Source organism: Stegodyphus dumicola, chromosome 11 (assembly GCF_044657685.1).
Source record: "Stegodyphus dumicola isolate Sdum_Otavi_A_Nest chromosome 11, ASM4465768v1".
Taxonomy (NCBI): domain Eukaryota; kingdom Metazoa; phylum Arthropoda; class Arachnida; order Araneae; family Eresidae; genus Stegodyphus; species Stegodyphus dumicola.
The window spans coordinates 136,182,490-136,202,640 of NC_140778.1; the positions used below are offsets into that span (position 1 = coordinate 136,182,490).

The window sequence follows — 20,151 nt, forward strand, 5'->3', positions numbered from 1 at the left end:
ATCTTACGGTATTAAATGTGTTGATTTGGAAAGCTTTTGTACAAAGTTATATTGAAAAAACCGTCTCGTCCTTAATTTTTGCACACCAGTGTACATTAGACCTTCTACTCGAAATGAGAGAAGCATGACTCACATACACGTGTTTTTGATTATATAAACAAAAGGGGAAATAAATCTTTACGAATGGCGTGCTTTATGACATCTCTTTAAATTCGCATGTGGTAGTTGTTTATTGTAAGTAGAGAAGTTTTATTTTCGCTAAAGTGTTAGGTATTTCGGTTTGCAGTTCAGCATTTAGAAAATAATTAGATCTTGTTAGACGTGAATTCTTTCTGTTTTTACCGTTGCAATGTCGAAGCGTCAAAAATGTTTAACAGAGCATGAAATAGCAGAAATGATGCAAAATATTTCAGATATTGATTCTGAAATTCTGATATTCTGATATTGATTCTGAAAGATTAACTGAAAGACATTTTCCAAAACTTTGTTCAGAAGAGACTGATAAGAAAATGAGACGACGATGCTTCGTTTGTTCACATTCCCGGAAAAATCCTCCAAAACGGCAAATGAGTTATTACGAGTGCAAGGAATGTAACGTAGGACTGTGTGTAGATCCCTGTTTTCAAATTTTTCATACGAAAAGAGAATTTTAAGTAATATATTTAGTTTTCAGATGTATAATGTTAAAAGTCATAAAATGGTGAGTAATGAAAATAAAATGTGTAAAAATAAAATAAACAAGAAATAAGGTAATTAAAGTATATATAAAAATATCTATAAAGCATAAGCCATTTAAATACTCTATAGAGCATTATTAAACAATGCGTTGATACTTCGGAAATTTCATGGATTTAGGCTTAATAGAAAAAAAAGCCACCGGCCCTGGACAGACGCTCGCGTAAGACACTGCCAGCCTCCGCGATAAGCGCGCATTTGCACTACCCAGCGCGAAGGGGTTAGATAGTATAAAGTGGTGAACTTTAGAAAGACTACAGAGAAATAATCCTCTTATCTTAAGCTGCAGACAGACAAAGCGAGAAGAAGGGTGTAAATAGCCCTTTTATTCGAATACAAAATTAACAATTACCCAACTTGCATTTACACAAGCCAAGCACTTCTGGCTTAACAGAAATACATTATATTAACCTATTTCAAGTGTGGTAGATTAGCCTAAAGGCTCACAGAATAGTTTAATGCGCAGGAAAGGCTCTGGTTTGTAGAAAAACTGGTGAGACAAGCCAAATAGCAAGAAGCATTCAATGCCACAGAATCAAATCGCTAATAACTCGCAGCACAACGTGGCCTGAACTAGGCAGATGCACTTTAACTTCTGAAACTCTTGTTTAAATAGCACTTATTTCTACCTTAATCTGGATAAATGCTTGTTACATCATTTACATCTGGCATGAAAAGCATGGGTGAAAAGAGAGTGATAGGAAAGTCTTTCAACTTAAAATTAAATATTAGTTAAAAATAAGTACATGAACCTCATGAGTCTAATACAGTTTCATTCTCTGTTTATTACTTTGCGGAATTAAGGTTTTGTCTAATTCAAATGAAATAATCTGGTGGTCACTTAAACTAATATTCCAGTTATTAATACAGAAATCTCCATGGATTTTTACCATAGTAAGATATATCCATGACTCACTTCGAGGCTGTGTATGTCACTGGACTGTTGAAGTCACTGCATAACATAAAATGTGAGGCAACTAAAAAATCACATACTTGAATCCCACTGAGGTTTGCATAAGAAAGGTCTCAAAGAGGATGTTTAGGATTAAAGTCACCTTGTTTTTATAAAATTATTGTATAAAATATTTGTAGACAAAAGTTTTATTTGCCGTGAGTTTTCATGTACAGAGAAATACATCTTTAAGAGATATCGTTTTAAATTGAGCACCTAAATAACAATTTGCATTAACATGTTAAACACTGTAAAAGCAGCATTGCAGAATTGCACCTAAAGGTCAAATTCTGTCTCTATTTTATTAATTATAAATTCAAATGAAATTTACTATTTCTTTTCAAAAATCAAGGTTGTTATCCAAGGCCATTAATGAAATCTTTTATAAAAAAATGTGATAAGTGTAATTATTAGGAGGAATTTTTTAAGCATTGTAAAAATGCAAATGTTTAATTTACTGATATTTGTAATATGTAAAGGTACAGTTGTTAAATATTAATTTGAAGAGCATTATAAACAATTTGTATGTCATGAAAATAATGATATATTATTTTAACCCTTTTGAGAGGTTTTCAGACGCCGTTTTCTCTCTCTCTCTCTTTTTCTTTTTTTGAACAATGAGACAAGCAAAAATTCATAGCAATGGTGTATACTACTAACATCTTGTTATGAGAATATAGTCGTATTTATAAAAGGATGTAGTGATGGCACCATCTATTAATAAAAGCTGAAAATGCTATAGCTTTCTTTATTATTATTTCTAGGTCTGATTTATTATCATTTTCCCTCGCCTATTGTTCTGATGACTTGATGAAAGCAATAATGAAAAGTCGAACAGAATTGCAGTTGCAGGTAAATAGGATGTGATTGTTTCACTCTTTTATAAATATTTTTATGGTTTTAATTACTAATAATATATGATAGTTACATTTTAAGCCCAGCTCTTTAAAATAACTTACAAACTAATTATATTGAGTACAGCTATTGGATTTATCTATCACAATGCTGTTTATATTTTGATAGTGACTAAGTTTTCTTACTATAAATTATTATGAATTATTGATTTATTACTTTGCAGCTTTACCGCAAGTCATAGCCTTTTTAATTTACTTTTAATTACTTTATTTTAAATTTATATAACTATATATATATATACATATAATGTTGTACATACTGTTCTAATTTCATGTTAATAGCCACAAAAGGGTGCAGCTTTTTCAGATTTTTTGATTGATAAGCAATGGCAATGACAGAAACGAGATGAATATTCTGGTGTTGGCAAATGCTGTTTGAAGTTGACAAAAATTAATCAGCAAATCTAATAATTCAGGATTAAAATTTGGTCCTGAATGCAAGCAACCTCTTAAAAATAGACTGTCATGAGCATGTGAGGAAGTGTCAAATACAACCCTTAACTTCACTGAATCATAATCTTCTGTGATAACAAAATGGTGCCGAGACCCGTGTTACCAATGACCTTTAAACAGATTATGATTTAAGCATTTTTATTATTTTAATCAGTGAATATTGGTTATAAGATGGGTAAGTTAAAAGCACTAAACAAAGAAACGTGGAATCCTAAAAGCATCTTTTACAAGACCGGTCGTTAAGCGTGAAAATGAAATGGAATCGGATATTATTAAATTTGCTTTATTAGAAGAGAACTTAAATGAAAATGAAAGTGATATATTAAAATTAAACACTTAAATTGAATCTGCAGTTACAGACAAAAAAGAGTATGAAATAGAAAATACAGGATACCTTGCATAATAATTCTGCTTTAAAAGATGTAAACAAATTTAATTGCCTCAAAATCTTTACTAGTGGATACATATTTAATATAAATTAAAAGCTTAACTCTATTTGGCAAAAATTATGACAAGGCAATAAGTATTCTGAAAGAAAGTTTTGGTAAAAAAGGAATTTTAATAAATGCACTCATGAATCGTTTCAGAATTTAAAACCAGATAAAAGAATGGATGCTATCAGAGTATTACATAACATATATGCAGTTTAGAAATTGAAATTAGAATTCTTAATTCCTGTAACATTACTTTAAATTCTTACAGCTATTGTTATGTCCACTGCTAATGAAGAATACTTCCTGGCAAAATAGTTCTAGAGTTCAAACGGCACAGAAACTACAGGCATTAACATTTTGGAATCTGAAGAGAAAAGCTGAGAGCATATATTTTGCCAAACATCAATAAATTATTCTGAATTTAACTTCAGAAATGAACAACATAAGTATCAATTGCAAGGGCTTTTTAAAAGCAAAAAGTATCACACTGGCTTCAAAAATAAACATTTTGTCCCAGCAGTTGTGTCATTGAAAATTGTGAACGGAGAAAATTTAGATATTGTTACTTAGCTCGGAGGAAACTTTCTCAGAAATATTTGAAAGAACGTGATGAAAAGACTACTGTAACTTACTACATAGTTCTTAAGTGCTGTGAAGGACAAAAGAAAGTTATTTAGATTCTTTTCACCTTTTTCTGCCAAAAGCTAATTCATGAATTAATGTTTCAAAATATTCAAGTTGAAAAGGGAAAAGTATTTTAAAAATGTACGAAAAAACTGACGAGTTTTTTCAGATATGTGCAATTGATTCTAAGCGAAGACATAGTGTTACAGATTTCGGTCACATACTTCAAATAAAAATCAATTAATGTAGGATTTTCAAGAAACTTGCATTTCACTGCAGAGTCACACTGTAAATCTATAAATTCTAATTGAAGTTAAGTTGGAACACATATTACATAAGATAAAGTATAATTTTTGAAAATTTCGTCATTTTCAGGAAATTATATCTCAAATAATATCAGGCATGTCAATAAAATGTTTTAAATATCAAGAATAAGAGAAAAAAAGTTTTCCATGACAAAAAGCTGACAAGGTAATTTTTCTTGAAATCAAAATTCCTTAAAATTCTTCAATTCTTCTTCAAATTTAAGTGTGGGGCCCGGGCGACGGGTTGAAGACCACTAGGCTAGGGTATCAAAGATGAAGAAACTGCTTTTAATAGAAAAATGTAAGAGCCTGACTTTTTTTTACAAGTATCAAGGGGCTCCCAACAATTTATTAGCTATAAAATAAATTCTAGATGAATTGTCAAATTTTCAGGAAGAATTTTGTCAGTGCAGTCAATAGTTGTGAATGAAAGAAAGAAAAATGCTACTTCAGATGGACAATGTCTAACTCATCTTCATATTGAAAACCTCAAAACCGTTTAAATTAATATTACTGTTTGCAAACACCACTTTAGTCCTTCAACTCACAAGTCAGTGTACAATTTGTAATTTTAAAAGCCTATTAGAGAAGGAAAATAATACTTGATTTATCTGAAGCCTCGGAATCAAAGCAGAGCACATCAATAAATATTCAGAAAAATGTTCTTTTTGCTAGCAAAATGTGGAGAATGCATCAGTGATCCTTCTTTCCTTCCTAAATGACCCGACAGCCCAGAGTGGGCCTTGGCCTTCTCAAAAAGCTTTTTCCAGGCCAATCTTCATCCTGCTAGCATTTTCCAGTTTTCAGTTTTTAAGACCAGTAGGTCATTTTCTAGGCAGTCTACCTATCTTTGGTTTGGTCTGCTATTTTTCCATCTCCTCTTGCTCTGGTACTAAAGTCTTTTTTGTTGCATGATCTTCATCTGTTCTGATATCGTGGCCTGTCCGTTTTATTCTTTGGCATTTAACAAAGTTAATGACATTAGGTTCATTATATGAGTGATATAGCTTCAAATCTGATCCACTAACCCATGCATCATCTTTTTATATTCCTCCAAAAATACTTAAAAGCCTTCCTTTCAAAAATGCACATGTCCTCATTTGTGCACATCATGGCCCAAGTTTCACGTGCTTATATCAAAATTGGTCTTGTAAGGCTCTTATACTGTAAAGCGTTGGTTTTTCTTTGAATTACACTTCATTTCATATATTTTTGTATTCCACTGAAGCATTGTATTTCTGTAATAATATTGTTAAGTTTTTCTTACATATGGGTTTGTGGATTTGGTGAGAATATGACCACACTTGATGAAGTATTGAAATACAATTCATTAGCCAGTATTACTCAGGACAGCTCCTGTTTACAGTTGCCAAAAAACTACTATAAACGCACAAACAATCAATGACACAGCCTTCAGGCTATAACGGTGAAGATAGCTTCATAGCAAAGCACCAGAGTACAGCCCCTGAGTCTGCTTAGTTGTTCTCGGAACTCTACATACCCTCAAGACTCTCCATGCTACAACTCGCAATGCACTCGATGGTACACAAAAGTACAGCTCCCGACTTGGTTTGGTCATTCTCGGAGCTCAACACACTTTAAGACGAAACTCAACGATGCACTAACCTGCGATACACTAAGAGACTCTCTCTGTGCATTCGACAACCAACTCGGCACTAGACTACGAGACACTCGCTCACTGACTCGACTATTATCTGACTCTCAACTCTGTGTACCATCAGGGTTTGTATAGCGTTTGGCTTGTGTTCAAGAGCATTCTGAGCCAAACCAGTGAGAATTGTTCCAGAAGGTTCTCTATTCGTCTATGGCATATTGCCAAATGGGCGATTTCATGCCAAATATGGCAACCCTGGCTTCCCCTGCCATTTTATGGCAACTTTAAACCTGCTTTGCGGGGAAACTATCTTACCACAGCTGGACATTTTGTAACAATATTGTTCCTGTTGTTAATTTCAGAGACTAAAATGTGGGAAGGAGTTTTAAATTTATATTCTCCAATTTCTAAGTGAGTGTCCTTGAAGTCTGTTTTTAGTGCATGGCATATAGTTTGTTTTATTTTCATTAATTCTCAGGCCCATCCTGAGAGCTTCCTTCTCTAGAGATGTAAAAGCCTGTTTTAGTGCTGCTGGTGCTCTAGCAATAATGAATCAAAGATCACTAAATATTTTCAGGAAGGTTCATTTAAATGCTGTATGGTACGAAATTTGAAGTGAATCGAGCCATGCAAATTTCAATGAAGCTGAGCATTTCATATAGTGACTGAAATTTTGTAATGTGAAACTCTTCTGAAGACAAAGACAAGTGCCATCATGGAAAAAAATCTGATGCAGACACCACATGACTTCTTTATATGGAATATTAAATTATACACATTTTTGCTGCATTTCATTTAAACTTATTTCCTCGAAATTCGTTAGAGATAGGTTCTCTTTCAGTTAATTCAGTTCCGACTTCACGACAAGGCAAAAATGCATAAAACTTCAAAATATCTTCGTTAGAAATTGAAAAATATAGGGAAACATAAAACACCAAATGTAGTTCAAACAAATAAAAGCAATTTTTACAATTAAATTTAGAGTTTCTATGCAAAAATAAGCCATTCAGTTAGCAGGGAAAAAGGCAGATTTTTTTTTGGATAAAAACTGAAAGTTTACCTTTGGTCCCACTTGGCAAAAATATCCTGAAGGGGCAGAAACTGACTTAGATCACTATTCTACTGAAGAGTTTCAAATGTAAATAAATGTCAACTACGTTACTTACAGGTACTAAATTGTTGATAATTCTACAATTATTGCATTATTAAGATTAACTAAAGGCATAAAAACCTTAACCAGAAGATAAGAACAATATGACTCAATCATTTTTAAACAAAAAATACATAATTTGCAAGCATATAAGAGTAAAAAAACTGAATTCGAGCCACGTAACAGAGTGGTTGTGCGGATTTCAGTACAGAAAAGATAAAGCATAATATTCGGACTAAAAGTGCAAAATAAATAAGACATATTAGATACATTTAATTAAATTATTATATACATTATTGCAATAATTTATTATTACATATATAAATTGATTATATTATTCATTGTACTATGTACACAGCATCGAGGTTTGCCGATTTCGCCTCATGCAAAGATTTCCGGTTTCAGATTCCGTTGTTAGAATCACTGTTGCTGTAAAATTTCAACAGCTTTTTATTTTTCCATATATCATACACAATTTTGTCGCAATTCCATACCATTCTGCTATAAATCGAGGAGTAGCACCTGCCTCCATCTTTTACAGAATTTGCACTTTTTGCGTTACCGTCAATGCAGCATGTTTACGTTTTTCAACGTTGCAAGCAGTAAAATCATGAATGCGTTTTTTTCTGTCATTGTATTAAAAAGGGCTGAAATTTAAAATAATCTTAATTTATCCACAAAATATCAGGATAAAAAAAAGGCAGCACTAAACAATCTCGTGAAATAACAAAGCTCAGAAAATACAACAACGTGAATCATGAACTTGAGCAAAGAGTTGAGTGAATTGTCTGCTTTGTTACCTCAATGCAGAGATTAGAGAAAAAAAAAAACTTTTATCTTATTTTTTTTTAACTTTTTTTAATGTTAATAATTTGGTATTTCCATTATGACTCATTATCATTCGGTAATTATGATGTCATTATTCGGTAAGTATTTTTTCAATGTTGTGGTTTCCGAAACCTATAAACTAAATGTTTATATTTTGAGAGGTAATGCGAATTTCAGGTCGGCGGGTTTTCGTTATTTGACTGTATATACTTTTGGTACAGCCAATTGCGATTAAAAAAAAAAGGTGCACAACTGGACGTTATAGCAGCCCTATATAGAAAATTTCAAAGTTCTAGGCTACACGATGTGAGGTACATACGTGCCTACGTACAGACGTTGCAAAAGTATCTCTTCTGAATCCATTTAAAATCAATTTTATAAACCGTTTGGGGGAAAAGAGTCCTTTACCCTGTCCTTATGTACAGATGTCACGCAAAAGCATCATTAAAATGCATTCTTAATTGGATATTTTTGTTGGAATATTTTGTGATTAAAATTTTATGTGATTACGAGGATATTTTAAGGTTTTATGCATTTTTGCCTTGTCGCAAATACGGAATTTTTCGTGATTGCAGTACTTCCTTTTTACTTTGTACAAGGAAGTAAAAAGAAAAAGAATCATAATCAGAAGGCAGTACTGAAAAATACCTCCAGTTTTGAAAAATATATTGAATCGTTACAGAATGCACTAAAGTTTTAGGACTGTGCATAGAGAATGTAGAATCAAGTGTTAAATAGCTGAATTGTTATTAAACTGTGGGAAGACTATGTTTTCAGAAGTGTTTGTAGAAAATTGCAACTCATAATGGTCTGTTTTCATGCAAATTTAGGTAATGTAAAATAAATGTTATTTATTTAATTTAATGGATGTATATTATATGCATATTATTTCATCATTATTAATAGTTGTTCAATTCAAGTGGAAATATTTTGGATGTAATAAATAGTCAAATATAAAATAAATTGTAATAAATAGTAATTGCCATAGTCAAATAAACCAAGCCACTATAAGTGAAGTTGACAGTTCTACATCTTATTAGAAATGTATATTTGTAGACTTGTTTATAAATTTATAGAATTATTGTATGTTTAAGTATATAACTATCTTTTTTAAGCTGGACTATGTTCCCATTTAAACATGCTTTAATGTGATACCTAAAAATTGTGAATACTGATGAGTAACTTAGGTATATTTAGAAATTGTATCATGTGAACTTTTTTTTTTAAGGTATTGCAAGGGAGAGTCAAATATCTCATGGGTGATGATGTCATTCACCTGCCTTCCAGCAAGTCTGAAAATTTTGTAATATTTTTTTAATTAATTTTATGTCATTAATACAGCAAAAGCTATAAAATTTAACCTGCATTGTATTTTGTGTAAATTTAATATGTATTTATTTTTGTCAACAAGATATGTATCAAAATTAGTAAATTTCACTATGTGAACTACTAACTGAAACCATTTTTAAATGTACATAAAAGTAGAGGTTTACTTTTATATCTGTTTAAACCTGGTTTCACCATGTCAACCTAGAATATTTATTTCATTTAGCTGCCTGATATAATTTTTAAATGTAAATCATTGTTATCATTGTAATATTCAATTCAGTGGTAGCAGTGTTCTCTACTAATTATTTCATTTTAACTGCCTGATATAATTTTTAAATGTAAATCATTGTTATCATTGTAATATTCAATTCAGTGGTAGCAGTGTTCTCTACTAATTATTTCATTTTAACTGCCTGATATAATTTTTAAACCTAAATAATTGTTATCATTGTAATATTCAATTCAGTGGTAGCAGTGTCTCTACTAATATTTGCAAATGCTTGAGTGATTTTTTTTTTTTTTTTTTTTCTTCGGGGTGTTATTAACATTACCAGTTCTTTCATTGTAAACCTGAATTTTGGCAAAGTTCTAGAAGAAAAAAAACCTATTGGTGTAAAATTAGGACTTCTTATAGGTCATCAGATATGCCCATTTTTATTAATCCAACATCCTAGAAATCAAGAGTTCAATGTATGATAATTTGAAAATTACAGTGGTATCTACATCTTGCTAAGAAAAGATTTGCTACTTATCATTGTCTGTGTCTATTTGTTCATTCTGAGAAAACTATTGTTAGACATTAGGCCATGCTAGAAGTTAATTCTAAAGTATCTCAAATGTGTTTATGCTGTGTTCTGAAGCTGGCAGTTCCACAAAGGAATTCTATGTGGCCCTCAGATGCATTTCAATTATGTATTTGTTCCAAAGATTTACAGATGTCAGTTATTTGAAAATTGAATTACTCTATTTTCATTGCTGTTCAAAATTAACATGAACAGTGCACCTGAAAATCTGTAAAGAATTTATTAATTTGCAATTTATATTTATTTATACAAATGTGAGATATTTGGCTACTAGCCCATTAGTCTTGATCTTGCTTTTCTATGTTTAAGAATAATGGAGTTGAAAGATATTAGTGCAGTGCATTTGTCAATATGCTCCTTATCCATGGACTGTCCAGAGTTACAAAGAGTACAGACAGAAGAGTCCTTAAGATGAATTTTAAAAAGATAGGCATTCAGACAATTGTGTCCAGTCAAAAGATGAAATAACACCACAGCTACGGGAGAAGGAAAATTTGGAATAACTAGCTTTGAACTAATGAGACATCTCCAGGCCTTTCCCTTAGCTTCGTTTGATAGAGAGGAGGCAGATCTCCTCTTAAATTATAATTAATTAGGAGTTTTACATAATTGAAAATCATATGGTTAATAGTGTTTCGTAGAATAATCATTCCTTTGACAAGAAATCGACTGTTTCATTTTCCTCGATGCCACAATGAACAGGAAGCCACTGCAAGACAATTGAGTTGGCCAGAATCTTCCTACATTTGTAACTTTGTTCGGAAGTGCAAAATTTATTGTTGGAGATGGCCTGCAAAGCGGCTTTGCTATCAAACAAAATAACAGCCCGGGGGAAATTACACTTCTGAGTGCTTAATTGAATAATATATAAATCTTATTCAAAAACTTGAACATAGGGATTTTAACTTTGATTTGCAGTTGTCAAAACATGAAGGAGCTGAATTATGAATGTTTGCATCAAGAATGATTGCTTTTTTTTTTTAAATACATTGGTATGTGAATTGCTTTTTCTTGCTTGGTTGAAAATTAATAAGAAAAGAACCCCATGAGCATCTCCAATCCGTGATGAAGAAAATTTCTAGTAATTTCTTTACAGGGTTATTGACGTTATTAGAATCAAAACTCCATTAAGTGTCAAGCTTTAGTAAGAAATAAAGAAATTTATAATCTTTATGTACAGTATCCAATATCTGAAATGATCTAAAATTCTAACCTCCAGACCACCATCAACCTTTTTTTTTTTTTTTTTTTTTTTTTTTTTGCTAAATTTATAAATCACATTAAAAAATAATCTAAATTTAAATAAATAATGTATATGTATTTTTTGTGTTTTGGAAAGAAAAGGTGAATGATCCTCTAGCTAGAGTGAAAGGGGTAAAAAATGTTCAGACTTAACCCCTTTAATGCACCAATAAAAATCCAATAATAATATAATTTGTGTGACAACAATATATAATTTCAGTATATTGTTGTTCTAATTTTTTTATTTTTTATTTTGACTAGCTTGGAAGAATATATGCTGTAAATAAAAGCATCTTTATTTGGAAATCTTTAATGTACAATATGACTTTGCTAAAATAACTGCTTTTGTGGAGCCTGGGACTCAAAAGTAGATAGTTTCTGTAGTAGAAAATTCTATAAATTTTTGGATCGCTGTTAATAGTTATAAGCTTAAAAGTAGGGAGCAAAGCTTTTCAAAATTAAGGATGCAATGGGCCCAAAAAATGGAACATTTCTTGCAAAAGTAACTGTTCTGAAGAGAAGGGAAAATTAAATGGTGTTGCTGGTGAAAATGAATTGGTGTTGCTGGTGGATGGAAGGTTAGCTGTCTCTGCTTCAAAGCATTACTTTTATAAAGCAGTCATCATTCTCGTTTGCTGATTAAAATCCCATATATAGAATACATATTGCACAGAATTTTCTTTTGCAACAATTTTTAATTGTCTATTTGATTTTTTTAGCAACAATTGAAGTGGCTTCATGTACCATAAGTGTTCCGCAGGCCACAGATTGAGAACCATGGGTGTACATCATTATCAGAACATGTTATAAATATACTTGCCCCCCCTTTTTTTTGCTGTTTCAACTATCCTTATTTATTCTAAAATTAGTATTGTTGAAGCAATAAATTGCAGAAACAACATACAGTTTGAAATTATTTAAAATAATTATAACGTAAAATAATTATTATTGTACATCATTATCACAACATGTTACAAGTATACTTGCCCTTTTTTTTTTGCTGTTCAACTATCCTTATTTATCCTAAAATTAGTATTGTTGCAGCAATAAATTGCAGAAACAACATACATTTTGAAATTATTTACAATTAATGTAGCGTAAAATAATTATTATTAAAAAAGAGCCATTTCATGATTTTTATTTCATATAAGAATGGTGTTTCAAAAATAAAGCAATTGCTCATTACACCACAAGCTACAGAGACGCAGTTTGACTATACTTACATTTGTAGCATTTTAGACACATATTTTATTTATTACATTATTAAAAAATTTCATTATGAAACTTTTATAAAATTGAGATATTTGTGAAATTTGGAGTTATGAATGAATTTTTTCTTTCCACTTGCACTTTAGCTTTCTGATGAATTGGAAACTGATATTAATGGCATGAACCCTTTGTGGCATACTGGTGAGAAAACATTCCAAATCTTGCAGAATACAACTCAAACAACTAAAACTGTTTTTAAATCTGTGAAAAGTGCCCAGTTTTGGAAGGATGCTGTAAAGTAAGTGGTTTTAAAATTATATTTAATCTCATGTTTAGGTCATAAGACCAAGTTGCAATAGTAGATAATCTGGTACTAATTAAATTGTGGTAATGAAAAATTAAATTTTTTTATGATCAGAATCCATGTTCAAAAAGGAGAAATAAATAAATATTTTATAGTTGGTAGCTTAAACCCAATTTTGAAGCAAGTAGCAATCGTATTCTTTTCCATAATTAATTAAATAGCAACTACAGTTTAGGGCCAGACTGAGAGAATGTTGAACTTTTTTATTGCGGAGATGAAGTTCTACTTTTTAAAAGGGCAAATAAGTAACTTTTCAGTGTTCATTATAATCGGTCTCTCAAATTGAATTTTAAAACAAATAGTTATCATGTTCTTCCATAATAAAGTGAACATCAACTAAAATTTAGCTTTAGTTCTGCTGAAATTATCTACAAAGCTTTTTAAACTTGTGAATTAGATTTGCATGAAGCATTTCACGTTCTCAAAAATTTACTTGCATTAATAACATTTTCTTTTCTGTCCAGTTTTTTCTAAAGTTTTCGAAAGCTTTGCCTTATCTTTGATTTTTCCTTTCAGTTTCTTTCTTTACTCAATAAATGACATTATATCTATTTTGTTTTTATCCCATCAATTCATTTCCTTATTTATGTGACTGTTCACTTTGCCTCAGCTGCAAATGTTTTTCCCTCCTAATGAAGAGGAGTTATGTCAACCCCCTCAAAATTGACAGAGATTTATTTGAGATTTGTACCAATCTTATGTGCTATCACCTCAATTTTACATCTTCTACAGTTCGAGCTTGAATCTTGAATGCAAGGAGCTTTAAATGCAAATCTTTTGTTTTCAATGCATTTGACATTAAAAAATGCTTAGCTTACGTTTGAAGTTATCTTACATATGGAATAATATAATAATTCATTTTTTGTAGCAGTTAACTTTATGAAACATGTGGTTCTGTCTGTGATAATTTGCGGTCTTTATTGCTTGGGCTTCTCTACATTTCTTAATGGTTACTCATTATTAGTTATTAAATCAAGAAATTGTGATGTAAATTCATAATCTGTTGTCCTCTCCCCTTTCTAGAAAGTGTATGTATATGATAAACTTAATGCAGAAAAGTAAACTCTGAAATACAATAGTTAAAAAATTGTAATAAATGTCTAATGTATTATAATCGAAGCACAAGTATTACTTAATAAAACCCAAAAAGATTTCATGGTAGCTAGGAGAAAGAAAGGTAATAAATCACCAAATGTGATTCAAACTAAATAAATGCTTGCAGAAATAAGATATGCATCAGCCTGTAAGTCACCAGTGGCAGTTATCATTATCATTCAATTTATTTTACCACTCCCATTTAAATTACTGTGTTTTGTGACTTGTCTCTGCTTCCATATGAATTTCGATAAGTTAGAAGACAACTGATGATGAGTTGTATTTCATTGTTATCTAATTCTCCATTTTTGGTGATCTCCCTATATATTCCTTTATTTGCATGCAGAGGCCAATCTCAAGATCAAAGTTGACAAGCAGTTTCCACTGTCCCTTAATTTTTTTTTAAAAAGAGAGAGAGGACATTAAAAAGGAATTAAAAGAAGAAGAAAATATCATCCTAATGTTAGAAGTATCTGAAACCACTTCTAGAGTTGCCACATGCTTGCATGATCAGAAATAAGAGATTGTATTATTTTGTGATGTGTATATAATTAACTTTTTGGGGGGGGATATCAATATTTGCTACATCACCTCAAACTGGTGAGCTCAAGCCATAGGCTGCTGTACCAACACTCCTGATAATCGTTGATATGTTTCGGTTTAATTTTATTATAATTAGCTATCTAAATTTACTGCTATTAAATTTATTTTACACTTAAACAAATGCATACTGGTGACCATCAACTCATGAATTACTGTTGTTCAACAACCTTGGCAGTCACCTTCAGTTCCATTTTAATTTAATTATAATCTAATTGATTTAATTTTAGATTTAATTAATAGTATGTCCTGTTGATAATTTTTATGAATATTTTCACATTATTGTCATACATATATGGTAACTTTGTTACATAGTAAGGGTAACTGTTGTTTAGTTATACCTGGAATTCCAGATTTTTTACTTTCTCAAATCTAAAATTTCGGGTTTTGTTAAAAGCAAATTCAGTATTTTTCTCAAATTTTATTTTAGAAAAAATATATTATTCAAAGTTTAATAGTGTAGCAATAACATGGTGCGAGAGACCATAGTGTCTTCGAGAGAGTAGCTGCTCACGCATGTCACCATGTATTAGCGCCACTTAAGTGCAGAAGTGCATGAGTTCCACATACTCTTGAAGATGGTAATGACCTTGTGATTCGATCCTAGGTCTGTTTAATGCTAGTCGAATTCTCTACCACTAGTGCAAAAGAACTTGCACCAGGTTCAAGAATTCAAACTCTTTCAAATTTGCGAGTGTTGAGTCGCTCTCGAGATCCTTACAATACATTTAGGTTATATGAAATTCGGTGAAAAATTAAGCTTATTGTTATAAGTTTGATGAGCCAAGAAGTTTTTTTTATAAAGAAAAGCTATTGACTTATATATATAAAAAGTGATATTAGATATTTTAAATTTTGGTGCTAAAATTTTCAAACCAAAAAGAGACAGAAATTCTCAGTGCTGACAAAATTGATTAAATCTATTGTAATTTTTTTCATGCACTTGGTGTTGAAATTTCATTCAATTGTATAGGTCAGGGTCCTAACCATGGTGCCCGCTGATCATTTAACGTGTGCCTGTCACTGTGTGATCACAATAAAAATATTTTGGTTTTCAATAAAATTCTAGCTTTTAGATCCAAAAATCTGTCTATGGTAACAGTTTTAGGGATAGTTTACTGAATGACTAGGTAGCTTACTAGAATTCTTCATGTTGAATGAACCATTTCTTCTAACAGTTCTTTATCTTCGGTATATGTTAATATGCATACTTGGAAGTTCTCTAATATTTAAAGGATTAAGTGAAATATTTAGCCCCTTAACTGCTGCAGGCATATATATACGCCTTGCTCAGCCGATGCGTTAACTGCCACGGGTGTATATGTACGCCCTTCCAAAATACTATCATTTGCTTTGCACTTCTACCCATAAAATTATTCACAAAGCTTTGGAATGCAACACCACAATGACCTTGACTAAGTTTGCGAAGGAGGATACTATTTCAGAGAAGTGTGGGGAGAAATTGAAGAGAGGGATATGTCTAAAGCGGTGAAAGTAATGACGGCGCTGCATTGGCTGGTGTTGTTTGAGTAAAGCATATTTTTTTTATTCTGTGTCCTCCGTTTTCATTTACTTTTTGTAGTAGATTCGAGGAATAAAGAAAGATATAACGGATGTTTCAAACCCATTTATCTTTTTTGAATTATTTTTTTATGAACTGCTCATGCTTCATATTGTTACTGAAACTAACCGTTTTGTAGATTTTCTTTATCTACAAAACCAACACCTTGCAAACGAAAAATAATAACAAAATTGTGGCATTCAACCAGTTCAGAAGAAATATATTTTTTTTAGGCATACTGATTTCACAAAGTATAACATTGAAACCTGATATTACACTTTACTGGTCTAAAAATAAATTGATCGAAACTCCATTTTAGGAATCTTTTTTTATTATAAAAACATAATTTTTATTATACTTACATCTTTTCATTATACTTTTACTCAAAACATTAAATTTTGTGCATTCATTTTTTTCTTTTATTCTTTATTTTGTGAAAGTAAACAGTTTTTAGAAACTAAAACTTGCACTTTTGTATGTTTTCCACGGCAGTTAAGGGGTTAAAGGATTAAGTGAAATGTCATTGTCTACAGTAAAATGGCTTACCAATTCTACTCAACTTTCAGTTGTTAGCTAAGGAAAGTATTGGTGGAGCAGTTTCTAGAAAGTAACTCTCTCCATCAAAAGAAGGGAAAAAAATATTTGAGGATTTGAGCCATTCTGGGTTAACGCCAAAGGAGCGTTAACCCAGAATGGCTATTAGTAAGGTTACCACGCTACTTGGAAAACCGGAAAAATTCAGGGAAAAGTCAGAGAATTTAAGTATTTTTGTCAAAATCTGGAAAAGTCAGGGAATTTCATACAACGATCCCGCCAAAAAAAGCGATTTTTGCGCCGACGTCGGAAGAGATAACTTTTTTGGCGAATTGTGTATCACGTGAGTGTCATTCGGGCAGCTGGCATAGAGCCAATTTTCGCAGCTCCAATTTGATTGTCTTTTAGAAAGGAAAAGAAAGTTTCCCGCAACTTTTGGTTTCCAGTATTTTCGAGAATCGCATGTGCAGTGCATGAACTAAAAAAAGTACCTGTTCTCGTATAAAACAAAATAGGTTTAATCCTAGTATACGGTACCATGGAGGTTAGAATCAAAGAATATGTACTGTAAAGAAGGAAAACCCACAGACGTGGCTCTGTTCCATCATAGAGGGAAACAGCTGTGCATGCGTGATATATCTGTCGCCAAAGCTCGAAACCGGTGTCGAAGTTCGAATCAAGAGTTCATAAAATGAATATCGTTTAAAATTTCTTTAACCACTTGTGCTAAAAAGATGCGAGATGCTTTTGTCTCAAACTTGCGAGCGACGTGAATACCACGTCGATAAGCATTTATCGCAAAAATGAAAATAACGTGGTGCACACTTCGCCTAACAACGAGATTGTTTATTTCTCGAGTTACAGCTCTGGATTGCACTCGCAGATGCGGGACAGCGTAAATGAGACACTTTACCGCTTGTTATATTGTAGCGCATGGCTCCGCAACTGCAAAGTTTAGTCTTAGCGCAAGTGGTCAAACTCTAAAGGAAAAGAAAATATTTTTTGGCCAAGTAAATTAATTCATGGATTAGTTATTTTTAGAAGGAAAAAAAACTACGAAAATCCGTTTTTAAAATTATTGCGAAAAATCCAAGAAGAAACGTCCTTTGATAAAATGTTTCTTCTTGGATTTTTCGCAATAATTTAAAAACGGATTTTCGTAGTTTTCTTTTTTGTCAAAGAATGTTTCTTCTTAACATGTGTTTCTCAATTTCCTGTACACATCGCAGATAGGGAAATTCTGGCTGCCAGGTTCCGTCACCAAATCCCTTGGCAAATTTTCCCTCCGCATTCTAGCGGTGTAATAGCATTTTGCTTGTATGGAACCTTTTCTTATTTACATAGACGTTCTTTGGTTAGAATAATCTCCATGTATGGTACAATGGGATTTGGCGACATGATGATGCGCAGTAAACGGGTCATTTTGGTCTTGGCGACAATTTTCAAAATCGTGCCAAGGCCTTACCGTATACTAGAATTTTACCGCAAAATTTTTTTAAACCTTTTTTTTTTTTTTTTTTTTTTCTTCTTTTTTCTTTTTAATGAATACTTTGCCGTTTTGCAGTAAAATAGAAAAATAGTAATCAGTCATCTAGGCTAACCATGTAATATAACTATATTCGCTAAAATATCGTTGATTATTCTAATTCAATTTTTAAGTAATTATCTTTATTTTTATGTTATTCATATAATTTAATGTTGCTTCTTCCCTCTAAATTTATTTATTATTAGTAAATAATATTTCCAAATTTCAGGAAATTTTCTCTGGCGTAATCCTGAAATTAATTCTAGCAGTATGATGACATACCATCTCGAAATTTAATGCACGTATTTTTTCCTTATGTATGCTGCAAAATAAATATAAAATACCTCAATTTATTAAAATAGATTTCTTTCTTTCGTTTAACTGCAGAATGTCTGCAAAAAAAGCCTTATTTTATTCCAGATTGGGAAGATTCTAATCTCAATCTTCAGTGGAGAAAACAACAACTATTATAATTATATTTGTGTTTTCAAGTGTTAAGGTGCTTTTTAAGATCATACCTCACACAAATTAAATTTACCTAAAATCTAACCTAACTATTTAGCATTGCATTGTGGTTTATAAGAATCGAATCAGCCTCGTGTTGAACTGGTGATGATCATGAGTAATAATTAAATAAAGCATACATTTGTTATCCAATGTATATATCTTAAATTTTATTAAGTTTCTTAAGAGGAAAAATAAACAAAATTATCAAACAAAGTATACCAAAAATAATTAAGAATAAATGTCCTCTGGGATTTATTAAATAATTAAGTGAATTTGCTACACAATACAAGTAATACCATAATTAATTTACCTGTTAGCACAGCCAACGTACATTACGCAGATAGGCTGGAATTTTCTTAAAACACACCTGGAAAACCTGGAAAAGTCAGGGAATTTCATTCTCCTGTTTGAGTGGCAACCTTGTATTAGTCTCAAAACAGGATTTTGCATTGAAACTAAAAATCTGAATCACTTTACAAATTGTTGCCAGTAAATATTATTGTCCTGTATTATCTTTAAAGAAATTAAATAATGAAGAATCTGCATGAATGGATGTTTGTTTCCTGCATTGTAAAAAAACAACAATATCTAGAGCCATCAAATTTTGAATAACATAGTTCTCCACCCAAGTGTATACACCTAGAAACCCAAATTTGAATTTTGAATTTGTTGTATTGTATATTTCATATTTTGTAAAACTTTAACAAGTTTTTGATTAACGGTCTCAATGATTTCAAATCGAGGAATGGCAAAACTGTAAGGGAAAAAACAATTTTACCTCACCTCCAGTGCGCAAGACTGTCTATCAGAAATTCTAATAGACAATGTATCATGAGTTGGTTTTATATAGTGTAACTTGAAACATGCTCGTAATGACGATCATCACTCCTAACAGTCAGCTTGCTCTTTATGTCTTATGATTCTTTCAATACCTGTCTGTTGTAATTGCTGAAGATGTTATATGGTTACCTTATGTCTTTTATAACTGATGTAAAATTGTTTGGCTTTTTTTTTTTTTTACTTTATTATATTGTGCATTAATGATTTGTGCATTTTTCTGTACCTTTCATGTAAACCACAGATGGCCCCTTAAATGTGCACTTTATTCTGTTCTTTGTCTATTTTTGAATTGAATACTCTAGACTTACTGCTGGTAGTTCTTTCTATATTATAAACTACTTTTTAATTTAAATTATATAATTTTTACTAATTATTAGTATTTGGACTTCCTTATAAAATGATTGAATAAATTTCCTTTATGCAGTAATTACAAATTATTGTGCTTTGTGCAATGAAAGCTATTGTATGTTTAGTTTGGGTGTATGGCATAGATCTTACTACAGTTAGCCAATTTATAAGCTTAAATTATTAT

General features: G+C 31.3%; 1 protein-coding gene across 4 annotated transcripts in view; it reads left to right on the forward strand.

Annotated features, from left to right (window-relative positions):
• LOC118183815 (NBAS subunit of NRZ tethering complex-like) overlaps nt 1-20,151 on the forward strand; it is a 255,307-nt gene that overhangs the window by 137,183 nt on the left and 97,973 nt on the right. For all 4 annotated transcript variants that reach the window (XM_085827241.1, XM_085827243.1, XM_085827242.1 and 1 more), the window contains 3 exons: nt 2,452-2,539; nt 9,239-9,313; nt 12,740-12,891. In XM_085827241.1, coding sequence (XP_085683367.1) covers nt 2,452-2,539; nt 9,239-9,313; nt 12,740-12,891 — 315 coding nt within the window. The remainder of the gene's footprint in view (nt 1-2,451; nt 2,540-9,238; nt 9,314-12,739; nt 12,892-20,151) is intronic.